Source organism: Pongo abelii, chromosome 19 (assembly GCF_028885655.2).
Source record: "Pongo abelii isolate AG06213 chromosome 19, NHGRI_mPonAbe1-v2.0_pri, whole genome shotgun sequence".
NCBI classification, from domain to species: Eukaryota; Metazoa; Chordata; class Mammalia; order Primates; family Hominidae; genus Pongo; species Pongo abelii.
This window is the reverse complement of record NC_072004.2, coordinates 41576225-41589125: the sequence shown is the minus strand read 5'-3', so window position 1 is coordinate 41589125 and position 12901 is coordinate 41576225. Positions and strand designations below refer to the sequence as shown.

Below are 12901 nucleotides of genomic sequence, written 5' to 3'. Positions count from 1 at the left end.
GTGGACGCATGTGTGTCACCCTTACCTCCGCTTCATGAGCCTCCAACACATCTGCTTTCGGCTGGTCATCGAGCCTAAGAGTAAAACAGGGTTTGTCAAGGAGACCTTGAGGGAGGCCGCTCTGCTCTCAGCTGGCGGGGACTCCCGGGAGAGATCTGAGACAAAGGTACCTATTCTGACTCACACCTGGCTAGGGGGAAGGCCACGTGGATACCATGGCGATAGGCAGGAGGCTGAGGGCCAGGCCTGCCCCTTGTGCAGCCTCAGCCTTCCCTAGGCTAACTTGAGGGTGGTGGGGGCTGAGAGGTGGGCAGTGATCCCCAAAGCCCCTTTTCAGATGTGACACTGCTACACAGGGTCTCAGAGCACACCCACAGGACTCGGAATCTGACGGCCTCGACTTGGAAAACCAGCTCTATCGCTTCCTAGCTGTGTGACCTTATGTAATTTCTTAACCTCTCTGGGCTGGCTGTGTGTTAAGAATGACACCTACTTTGATACCTACCACCGCGCTGAGGGTGAGATGCAGGAATGTGAGTCAAGTGCTCAGCATGGCCTGGTAGAGAAAGGGCTCTGCACAGGAGCTATTCTTAGGCTTCTCTAACTCCAAGTGCCCTCTATCCACCCCTCCTGGGTCCCAAGACTGCTCCAGTTTCACATGCGGCCCCACCCAATGTTGACCGCACTGATAGGAGGCAAATAAAACCCTCTGTGGAGTTCACTTGCCCAGAGGGTGAATGAGCCCAGGGAGTTCTGCATCTGGCTGGCTGGAGATAGAAAGGTGGAGTGGGAGGTGGCCAGGGATATGGATCCAGCCTTAATAATTCCCCAAAGAAGGGAAGGAGGCACTACCTAGGGATGCCTACCGGGTACCGTTGGCAGCTTCAGGGAGCGGGGCTGCCTGTGCAAAGGCCGAAATGTCTGGAGGAAACAAAAACCAAACACAAAGCATGAGATTGCTTTCCCCTCCCCAAAGAGACACCGTGCTTGAAACCCTGCACCCCCAGAGAGGTTGATTTTCCCCTGAGTGGACTGCCACATGTTCCTCAGGCACTTCCACAAGGACCAGCCTGGGCCCTTCCATAAATTTTGCAAGGACGCAGCCTCCACAGCACCTGCTTCTGCATATACAGCTGTGTCTCGGGAAGGGGCTCTGGGCAGAGGCTCCGGGCAGGGGATCTGGGCAGGTGGGGAGGGTGAGACTTCTCATTACGACCACGCCCGTGGCCAAAATGCCCCCCACAAGCAAGTGGTAAAAGCAAACTGGGCTCTCATTTACTGGACAGGCTGGCTAAAGCTGCTGTTTGGAAGCAGGGGCTGCTTGCAACAACCCTTGAAAGTAATGAGATTCCCTCACTTTGGCCAGCAAGGCCGGTGGCAGGACGTGCAGGTGGCTCATTAGTGACACCTGGTGCCTAGTACAGTTGCTGGGAATCTCCAGCACAGAGGCCCTGACCCCTCGGCTTCAGGTATGGGTCACTGGTGGAGCAGCTCTCAGGGGAGAGGAAGAAACGCCACATATCAGGGGCCCAAGAGTGGGCAGCTGGGGCTGACCCCTGAGCCTCGGGTGTTCCCAGTTTTGGCGCTAAAAGTCCCATGTCCAGGAAGACCAGAACCAAAGGTTACTCCAGCATGGAACCAAAGTGCTACAGGGAGATTGGTGGCCCCAGGGTTGCCACGGACGGCTCACTCCCTGCTCTTTTCTGCAAAAAGAGAGACAGGAAGTGGCAGTGGCTGAAGCTATCAAAGGCCTCTCTCCTGCCTGTGTGGACAAAGACTCTCCCCGCTCAGCCAAAAGACCTCCCTCGACCTTCTTCTAGGGCTTTCTTCTGCCTTTGAAGGTCATCTGAACCACAGGCTGTCAACATCTCTGGGACCTCACAGACTTGGAGAATCTGATAGAGGCCGTGGGCCTTCTTAGCAGGGAAATGCACACATGTGCCCAACATCCTGTGCACAATTTCTGGGGGATCAGAACCTTAGAAGCCTCTACTGGTAAGGCCTCCCCCGGACACAGTGTGTCTGCAGACTACCAGCAGGGGCCTGGCATTTCCACCCATCCCACACTGCTCAAATGTTCCACAGAAGGCAAACACACGCCTAAAGCATGAGGGAAGTAGTAAGAGTTGGGGTGTGGTTTCTCCCCAAACCCCAAGTGGGAAGGCAAAATGCCTCTCTGAAGCCTCATGCTTTTCCTTAAAAGTTAAGAGTGTATCATGCATTCTGCTCCAAAATGTGTTCACGTTTGCTTTAATAAAAATGTATTTCCTTGCCCTCCCCGTGACATATCTTCGGGGGAAAATGGACCCTTCTGGGAGAAGAGCCATATCTTCCCAATGTTTTGGGGTAATCCCCTGTGTGCATCCTAGAGCTAGTAACCAGGGGAACCACAACAAAAAACCGGTGTGAAACTACAGAGGCTGCTCAGCTGTTCAGAGGGAGCCTCCGGGAGGCGGGTTCTCAGGGCCCTGACTGCTGCCCTGCTCACACCTGAGCAACGCCATATGGATGGTCCTCTAAGGACTCACAGATGCTCCAAGTCAGCCCCCTAATGGAGCTGGCTTAGGGAATAGAAAAGCCTGGAGTAACCAAAATACTGTGACTTCAAGACAGTCCTGTTCAACCCAAGAAAAAAACAGCTCCAGTCTTTGTTTTAAACACCATTATGCTCATCACCTTCAGTTACAGTAAAAAGCACTGATCTCAAGCACTTTAGGGACAGGAATGAAAAGGTTGGTACACAGTAAGTGTAGAAAACAATTTTTGCAGAAGGGACTCAATGTATTGACTTACTGAAAGTGTTTTCCTTTAAATTTTCTGCAATAATGAGGCATTTCCAGCAATGGCCAGCAGATGGCACTGTGTGGTAAGGCACAGAAGGGTGAACCCCACTAAGAGAAGCCAGCAGACCTTCCCAAATGGGTTCTCTACATTGTGCATAAGATATCCTCCCATCATTGTGCAAAGGAGGATATGGTGACAGATGCTCATAAGGCATTAGCAAAAAGTCCTCTCCCCATTCTATAAACCCAGATTCTAGTCCTGCTTCTGCCATCTCCTAGCAGTGTGACCTTGAAAAGGTCGCCTGCAGTCTCTGTGACAAGAGGCTGGATGGGATGGATTCCAGGGTCCCTCCCAGCAAGAACTTCTCACATAAGAGGCCTACCACCAGGGCACTTGCCCTGCCCCCTTCCCATCCTCTATGGGCAGTCAGCTCTCAGAACAGGTGGAGGGAGACTCAAGTATCTCCAAAGGTATCCAGAGAGAGGGCGCCCAGGTGGGCAGGACAGAAGGGGTCACAGCAAAGGGCAGTTAATGGAACCATGCAAAGGACTCACCTGGAAAGATAAACTGCTGTCTATGATGAATGAAGTAGGCAGCTTTAAACAGAAGAGGAGGTGAGTCACACACACAGAACGGCCAACGCAGGAGGGAGGAGCGGAATTGCAGGTACCGGCTTGGGAGGCAGGGACTTGTTACTGGGCTGGGACAGCCCTACCCCAGATGGACCTGGCAAGGACAGGCCAAACCGTGCAGGAAGGAGGAAAAGAGCTGGGAGAAAATGGGCCCTGGCAGGAGTCCGCAGGACTAAAGGGGCTTGCACTGGAGGATTGGGCATTCCAAGACCCCGTCTCTGGTCACCAGCGCTCTGTGAAATGCATGTGAGCCCAGAAGGGCAAAATACAATGGGAGAGAGTGATTCGGAAAAGTTGAACAGTGTTATGTACAGAAGAATGGCCTCCTCCCCCTGAGACCCACCTGTACCTCCAGAGTGTCTCAACCTTACCACTCCCTACCCACATTTTTTTTTTCTCTCTCTCATAGGTGACTGAAAAGGATACACTGGGGTTCTGGAAGCTGACAGCATGTTCCAACCTCAATTCTGCCACATAACTAGGCTCTGGGACCTTAGGGAGTTGGCTAACCTCTCCAGCTATCTCACTGTCAAATGGGGGTATAAATATAGTCATGTGCCACAGAATGTTGTTTTGGTCAACAAGGGACCACATACACAACAGTGGCCCTAATTATAATGGAGTGGAAAAATTCCTCTCGCCTAGTGATGTGGTAGCTGTGGTAACAGGGTAGCGCCATGCATTCCTCACGTATCTGTGGTGATGCTGGCGGGAAATAATCCACGGAACTACAAGCTGTATAAAAGGATGGCACGCATGATTATGCACGGTAGCATCTTACTTGATAATGAGAATAAACAACTTTATTACTGGTTTATGTATTTACTATATTGTACTTTTAACCATTTTTTTTAAATTTTTTATTTATATATTTATTTTTTGAGACAGAGTCCTGCTCTGTCGTCCAGGCTGGAATGCAATGGTACAATCTAAGCTCACTGCAACCTCCGCTTCCCGGGTTCAAGCGATTCTCCTGCCTCAGCCTCCCAAATAGCTGGGATTACAGGCGCCCACCACCATGCCTGGCTAATTTTTGTATTTTTAGTAGAGACGGGGTTTCACTATGTTGGCCAGGCTGGTCTTGAACTCCTGATCTCAGGTGATCCGCCCACCTCGGCCTCCCAAAGTGCTGGGATTACAAGCGTAAGCCACCACACCTGGCCTTTTCATCATGATTTTAGAGTATACTTGTTCTACTTACAAAAAAAAAAAAAAAGTTATCTGTAAACTAGCCTCAGGCAGGTCCCTCAGGAGGTATCCAGAAGGTGGCACTGTTATCACAGGAGATGCCAGCTCCATGTATGTCACTGCCCCAAAGACCTTCCGGTGGGACAAGATGTGGAGGTGGAAGACAGTGATATTGATGATGATCCTGAGGCTGCACAGGCCTAGGCTAGCGTGTGTGTCTTAGTTAACAAAAAAGTTTAAAAAGTAAAAGAAAAAATAAGGATTTTAAAAATAGAAAAAAGCTTATAAAAATTAAAAAATGTTTTTGTACAGCTATACAATATGTTTGTTTTGGGCTGTTATTACAAGAGTCCAAGTTAAAAAAAATGTTTAAAGATTATAATTTTAAAAAGTTGTAAGCTAAGGTTAATTTATTATTGAGGAGAATATTTTAAAATAAATTTAGTATAGCCTAAGTGTTTAGTGTTTATAAAGTCTACAATAGTGTACAGGAATTCTTCCAGAGCAGCTTCCAGTCCCCTACAAATAAATAACATTTTATTTATTGATTGATTGATTTAGAGACAGAGTCTTGCTCTGTCACCCAGGCTGGAGTGCAGTGGCGCAATCTCAGCTCACTGCAACCTCCACCTCCTGGGTTCAAGCGATTCTTGTGCCTCAGCCTCCTGAGTAGCTGGGACCACAGGTGTCTGCCACCACACTTGGCTAATCTTGTATTTTTAGTAAAGATGGGGTTTCGCCATGTTGGCCAGGCTGGTCTTGAACTCCTGGCCTCAAGTGATCCGCCTACCTCGGCCTCCCAAAATGCTGGAATTACAGGCATGAGCCACTGTGCCCAGCCCTATTTTTAATATTTTATGCTGTATATTCACTGTAGCTTTTCTGTGTTCAGATGTTTAGATACACAAATATTTAGCATTGTGCTACAATTGCCTACAATATTCAGTACAGTCACATGCTGCATAGGTTTGCAGCCTAGAAACAATAGGCTACACCACACAGCCGAGGCGTGTGGAGGACTACCATCTGGGTTTATGGAAGTATACTCTATGATGCTCACATAACAATGAAATCGCGGAATGCATCTCTCAGAACATTTCCCCGTTGTGAAGCAGCACGTGACTATAATCTTTTCCCAGGTTTAGCCCTGAAGTTCAAGTGCAACGCCCCTGCACAGCACAGAGCAGGGGGACGATAGGAGGCGTGCCTTCTCCAGCTGAACCACCGGGCCAGTGGGGTGGGCAGTGGGGGTTGGGGGGAGGATTGACCCATTGGTGCTGCCACGACCAAAGAGATAGGATCTTGGAGAGAGTGAGGCTGCTGTGCAGGGGACAATGAAGGCCCAATCTGGGGACATCAGGGAAAGCAGCAAGAGTCTGGCTGATTGTGCAAAAAGAACTTTTTCTGTGACTGCCGTGTTTCAAACACACCCTTTCCTTTTACAAAAACCCCAACTGGGAGGTTTAGCAAAAGGCACAGTATCAGAGCATAATAAAGACAGAGCAGAATGGGAGAGGAGGTTAATCAAATGGGCCATCACTCAATGCGGGGAGGGGAGGGGCGTGCTCAGTACAACGCGTGAATGTCAGGAGATATCCAGCCACGTGCGTACTGAGGTGAAGGCAAAGAGAGAGATTCCTACAAGGTCTCCGTCTCCATCGTCCCCAAAAGAAGTCCCAGGAGAAGCTCCCTGGCCTCCTGCTGGCTGGGTATGGCTCCAGCTGGGGCTCTCCTGGCACAGGGAGAGCTGTGCCTGTCCTCATGGACCTGGAGCTCCAGAGGCCAGAGACAGGGGCCTGACCTGGACTCTATGGGCTGGAGACGGCCTGTGGCTGGGTCCAGAGCAAACAGGAGTGTCACAGCCACCTTCCTTCCTCTGAGACTGCAAACTGTAATAAACTGAAGGCTGAGACTGACTCTGAGGAGCTGCCAGGGAGGCCGAGGCAGCAGCTCAGTCCCAAAATGGGCAGGTGGGCTTCACCCTGCTGCTTGGAGAGGCAGACACCCCCGGGCCAGCAGCTGAGGGCAGGAGAGGCTGGAATTCTGACCTCTCCCCACAGACACCAGGCAGTGGGCTGGGGTGGAGCTGGAGGTCAGCTCTGGCTCAGGTCTACTCTGCTCTAAACTCCTGTGGGACTCAGTGTCTTCATCCACACAATGGGAACAACCTAATTCCAACTTTACATGGTCACCTATCTTATGGAAAGGGAACGAGAGGTCTCCTTGAAGGAGCTTACCCAGATCACGAGTGGGAAGCAGCAGGACCCCAGATTCCCTCTCTGAGGCCTTCTAGCTCCCTCCGTTGCTGGCCATGCCTCCTGGGAGCTCAGAAGCCAGTCCCGAGAAAGTGAGCACTGCCCAGGAGAGGCCACCCCACGAAGTGGAGGGCAGCGTGGGAATTATGTTATGTCAGACAGACTTGGGTTTGATCTCCATTGTGCCACTTACAGGCTGTACAACTCATGGCAAGCCCCTCCCTCTCTCTGAACCTCAGTATTCCCATCTGTAAAACAACAGCATCAACCTCAGAGCTATTGTGCTTGGGGCACCTGACAAGTGCTCCATAAACATCAGCTTTTAGCTGTGGCCATGTCTAACCTTGAATCTGCTGAACTTGGGTCTGCTGAGAAGGGGATCTGACCGCACCCCTTAGAACCCAGAAAAGCCTGGAGATGTGGTACCTGGGAAGTTGAACCTGCTGTCCCGCTGGCCAGGTGAGGGGTTGGGGGGCGTGGTGGCGCTGGATGGGTTGGATGATGTCGGGAAAGGCGCCGGCGAGGAGGGTGTGGAGGAGGTGGTGGAGGAAGGGTTGCTGCTGGAGTCCAGGTGATTCATGGCCGGAGGGTGCTCCTGCAGGACCAGAGATGTTGGGAATGGCAGGGCTGTCCCTGCCCCACCTGCCTCCCACCAGCCACACCCTCCCTTCCCCATCTGGAAAGGAAGCAGTCAGCCCAGGGAATCCTCAGGGTCTGACATTTTACACATCTAACATTTGAGGAAGGGCAGCGCACAGAGGCCCTCACCTCAGTGCTCACTCCCCGGGGGGCTCCTGCTCAGCTTTCTGATTTCAGCTCAAGCACACTCTTCCCAGAAGCCTTTCCTGTACCCTGGCTGGGACCACGCTCCTCCTCTCCATCCTGGCACAGTTCCCAGCAGTTTTTCATCAGGGCACCGTGTCTACTGCAGATGTCCACGGGCACTTTCCTGATGAAAGTCTCTCCCACTACCTCGTGTGTTCCATGAGGCCAGGGTGACCGTCACATACTCAGTGACTGGCTCTGAGCTGGGCACACATTAGCATTTTATAAGGAATTAAGTTCAGGCTCTGATAAATGTTATATCATGTCTGCTAGGCACCAGGCACTCTGCCAGAAGTAGGGAGACCAATGATAAGCGAGAGGTGTACAGTCTTTTTCTTTGGAAACCTGGCTGAATCAAAGGCACTGTGAAGTCTTAGAGTCAAACTACAAAACCCTGAAAGAGGTGATAGCTTGGGCTGGTGCGGTCTGCCATTTTGGAGGGGTAAGAATTCTGGAGCTAGAAAGAACTTTCTAGAAGATGACCACAGGAGTTGGTTTGTCAGGACAGGCCTGGTTCACTCATGTTGTCCCAACTTAAATGTTAATGTCATCCCTTCCACACTCAAAGCAAGCATGCTCCCCCTGCTAATGGATCACATCAACCAGTGCTTGCCATGGGAAACACATGTTTGATGCCTAGTGAGACACCTTTAGGAGGCCCTTGGACACAACACAGAGGACACTGCACCAGGGAGGAGGGGCGCTCTGTTTCCTGTCTTGTTCTACCTGAGAGAAGGCCTCGGCCTGAGCTGCTATGTCTTTAATGCCTCTCCAACACTGGCTCATTGCCCATTCAAGAGTGAGGGCTTCAAGCTCCAAGCCTTAAGCAAGTGTGATAACCGGATGAAGCTTAGTAACTTTTTGGTTTTAACTGTGCTTGTTTTAATGATTACCTTCTATCTGTAGGGATCATGGTTTTTCCAATTATGATAGTGATGATTACATAAAAATGAAGTGTTATAAGTAAGTATTAGCCCAGGTGGTACCTGGTTCAGACAGAAACCATAAAGATGGTTTTCAGCTTTGATGAAGTTTGGGCGGCACTGATTATCAACTCAATCCACGCTACGTGCCACCACGGCCCCACTGCAGAGCTCAGGGGAGAAGGGCCCAAGGAAGCCAAGGGCTTTGCCCACGGTCATGGGAGATGGGCCTGGCATGATCCTGGCTCCAGGATGCCTTGTGGCCATGGCTTCCCAGCCACAGCACAGAGGAGACCCCTGAGAACGGCACCAGCATCTCACAGCTCCGAGCAAGAGCCTGTGGGAGCAAAGCACCACCAGACACAGGCCTAGGAAGGGAGGGCTGCTGCACTAGAAATGGAAAAGGGGGGCAAAGGGAGAATGTGGGGGGCAGGGAGCCCTGGGAAGGGAGGGCTGCTGCACTAGAAATGAGAAAAGGGGGATGAAGGGAGAAAGTGGGGGGCAGGGAGAGAGGCCTAAGCTCCAGCTTCTCCCTGTGGCCAAAAAGAAAGAGCACTGGGTTTGGAGGCAGACAGACTGGAATTCTCAGCCAGCTTCCACCACCACTTAGCTGGGTGACTCTAGGCAACTTCCTCCACCTCTCTGAGCTTCCATTTCCTCAACCACAAAAATAAAACATCAACACCTATGTCAGAGGGTTACTGCGCTGATCAGTAGCATCACAAAGGCGGGAGTGTGTGGTACACAGCAGGTGACTAATACATGCTTGTTCCACATTCTTTTGCAGACCTGCTAGCTAGGAGCACCCAGAAGTTTGGGCCCCAGCAAGGCCAAAAGACCAACAGAGAGAGGGCTCCAGGTGGATTCTACATTAGGCAGGACCCTGGATCTGACCAGTGCTTCCTGAATGCAAACATCAATTCCCCTGGGGGTGGGAGAGGAATTCCTTGGTTAAAGAAGTTGAGGCCAAGTTGGGTTAAATGCTAAGTTCAACAGGTTTATCTGCTGCAGGCCGTGAAGGCTCTGGGGTACACAGTGACCTCTGGAATCTTCTGGCCAGGGATAGTTGACATCATGTGGTGCCAAGCTAGAGGTGGGAGCTGGATCCACTGAGCCCTCCCTCTTCTCACTCATGCTCCAAGGCTCAGGACCCTCCATCAGTCCCTCTGTGACCCTGGACAAATGATCCAACCTTTCAGAGCCACTGTGTAATATGGGGGTAACAGCTGCCAGGTCATAGGGTTGTTCAATCATTCAACAATCAATATGCTGGTTTCCTGCCTGCCTATTTTGTGCTTGGTGCCAACGAGAGCAAGACAGCATCACTGGGCCCTCAGGGAGCATCTGTGCTGAAGGGGAATGTGGGGCGGGCAGGGGTGGAGGGGCAGGTGGCGGGAGAAGAGGTCAAAGGGGAACAGGATAAACACCTCTCAGCACCATGTGTGGCCCCTAGTGAGAACTCAGTAATGGTTAGCTCATGTTATCATAGCAACCTTCAGTGGGATCCTGGAGGGCCACTGCTCTCAGAGATGAGAGGCCTCTGGCACCACCACTGTGTGGACTTAGAGGCCAAGCAGGTGCACGTAGGAGGGGCTCATGGGGGAGGTGGGACAGAGAGAGAGTGCTGTGAGGAGGGCTGAGGGGTGGTGTCCAGGTGGGTGGAGATGCAGGACTGAACATGATGGGCAGGGGGTTGTGCAGGACCCACAGGCCTGGAGGGTGTGCTTGGTGTAGCTGGAGAGGAAAGGCAGGAGCAATGATGACATTGTTGGCAATGGGGGCAGGAGGCACTGCATTCCTACTGAGGAATTGATCCTATCTGTGATGGGCTGGGAAAATAATTACTAGTTGATGGTATGGTACTGCTCCCTACAAGTTCGTGAACATTCTCTCTTTACCCTTCAAATACCCTGTGAATGAAGCATTAGTAACACCAATTTACAAAGCAGCAAGTGAGGCTCAGAGAGGTCAAGTGGCTCACTCTAGGTCATGGAAGCAAGAGAGGAGTTGGGACTCAAAGCCAGGGCTGGGCAGCTGCTGTGGTCTGAATGACTGTGAACTCCCACAACTCACACGCTGAAACCCTAGCACCCAAGGAGGTGGTACTGGGAGCTGGAGCCTCTGGGAGGTAACTGGGTCATCAGGGCAGAGCCCTCAGGAACAGGACTGGAGCCCTTATGAAAGGGCTCGAGGGAGCTTGCTGGGCCCCTCCACCATGGGAGGATGCGGCACGAATGACATCTGTGAGAAGGTGGACCTTCCCAAGACATTGAGTCTACTGGCACCTTGATCTTCCCAGGCTCCAGAACCACGAGAAACTAATTTCTGTTGTTTTTAAGCTACCCAGTCTATGATATTTTGTTACAGTAGCCTGAACACACTAAGACAGGACCCTATCATCTTTCCCCTCTGCCTCCCCATTCCGGGTGAGAAGCTACCACCAGAGGGAAACGAGAGGCAGGAGAGAGGACAGGTGTAGGCCCGTGGCAGACAGTCAGGCCTGGGGCAGCTGGCCTTCTTGTCTGACAGTAAGAGGTGGCCCTGGCTCTCCCAGAACAGCCCCTGAAGCTGTATCTTCAGGGTCCCCAGTATGAATTGGCCACATTGCCTGTCTTTCTCTTCCAGCCTGAGCCACATGGCCAGCCACAGCCATGGGGCAACTGGGCACATGCTCATCGGTGGGCACACACTCATCGGGGGGGCACACGCTAAGCCCCTGGTCTGGGGCTGCAGGTAGAACACACTTAAAAATACACAGCCAAAACCACAGCAGCCAGAAGCCTGCAGCCAGCAGCCAGCAGCCAGCCAGGATGGGAGCTGCTATCAGAAGCCATCAGCACTGGCACCTCCCAGATGCCAGGCATACCTGTGCAAAGAGGCCCATGACAGGTGTGCCAACCCTCCTAGGGGACACAGGCTTTGCAGACTCCATCTAGCTGCAGAGGACACCTGTCTGCCTCAGCAGAGAAGCCTGACATGGCTATGGATGGAAATGCATTCTTTGTATTACTTTTGGGTGCATTCTTGTGAGGGCAGCAAAGCCTTGCTCGGTGGCTGCCATGGCAATTGCTTTAATGAACAACTGAAGGTGTATCTGCTGCATTGTGACTAAGGGCCCAGGTTTTGGGGCTGGGCAGCTGCCGAAGCTACCACTCTGGGTTTGTCTCTTGCTCTCGGGATGTTGTGCTGTTTTCTTACCTGTGAAATGGATCCGTATGTACCCTTCAGAACTATTGTGGGGCTCAAATGAAACAGCAATGGAAGAAGTTTCCAGTACACACTAAGCACACAGGAAGTGTTAGCTCAAAGGAGAAGGGACTGGGAATCACGGCTGTAAACTTAAATGTAAAGCCTCCTAATGGCTCAAGATATGATCCCCAAGGCCACCCTCTGGCCACAAATCTGAGACGGTGGTGTCATGCCCCACTTCCCCACTGAGCCTCTGAGGCAGGGGTGCTTTATAGGAAGGAAGGCCAGTGGCAGAAGGGCGTCCTCCCCAACATTACCCAGTGTACCTTCTTTGTCAGTGCTTTGGGGAGGGTTCCAAAATGGGGTTCGGCTGCTCTGTCCACCGGGTTGTTGATGTCCGAGGGGACAGATTCTGTCCTCCGAAGTCGAGTTACTGTTTGAAAAGAGGGAAAACCCATCACCAGGGAACAGGTCAAGCTAAAGAAAGATTCACCCAAATCCAGAAGGCAGAGGAGAGGAAGGCAGAAAACTCACGTGGCAGGAAGGATATTCTACAGGCAGGGGCTTCTTTGGTACATTTGTTGTGACACTTCAACCTGGTAAAGAAGGGGAGGTTGGCGTGCGGAGTGCCACATCGGGGGGCTCGGGCACACAGGGGTAGCTCTGTGTAGCATTCACTCAGGACTGTCTCCATTTTCATACACTTCTCAACAAATGTTAGCTCAAAAGTAGAGAACATCATGATATTAATAGTAATAGCAGCTGCTACACTGAGCCGCTATGCTGAGCATTTACCACGTTCCACTGTCATCTATCCATCCTCACAGCAAAGCAGGTCTCATGATGCCCACTTTGACTTGCCCCAGGTCGCCCACCTATTTTTCTTTTGTAAAGAAAAGGAGACCCTCTACCCATATTGAAAAAGCTCAAGACAAATCTGAACTTACAAAAAAAGAAGAATTAGACAGACAATGTTTGCTTTACCAAAGAATCCCAGGGACCCAAAGGGCAGCCCCTCTGGCTACATTTGTGCAATGGACCATGCGGTCTGAGGGTCAGCCCCGGGCCAAGATTGGAAAGAACTGGATTCTCACTGTGGTCCTGC

The 12901-nt window shown here is 51.5% G+C and overlaps 1 protein-coding gene across 2 annotated transcripts in view; it reads right to left on the bottom strand.

Moving 5' to 3' along the window:
* The window catches only part of KSR1 (kinase suppressor of ras 1), a 169871-nt gene that overhangs the window by 21717 nt on the left and 135253 nt on the right, over positions 1 to 12901 (bottom strand). For both annotated transcript variants that reach the window (XM_054535603.2, XM_054535602.2), the window contains exons 8-13: positions 12331 to 12392; positions 12123 to 12229; positions 7286 to 7454; positions 3339 to 3380; positions 867 to 921; positions 26 to 74 (exon numbers count right to left, since the gene is read on the bottom strand). In XM_054535603.2, coding sequence (XP_054391578.1) covers positions 26 to 74; positions 867 to 921; positions 3339 to 3380; positions 7286 to 7454; positions 12123 to 12229; positions 12331 to 12392 — 484 coding nt within the window. The remainder of the gene's footprint in view (positions 1 to 25; positions 75 to 866; positions 922 to 3338; positions 3381 to 7285; positions 7455 to 12122; positions 12230 to 12330; positions 12393 to 12901) is intronic.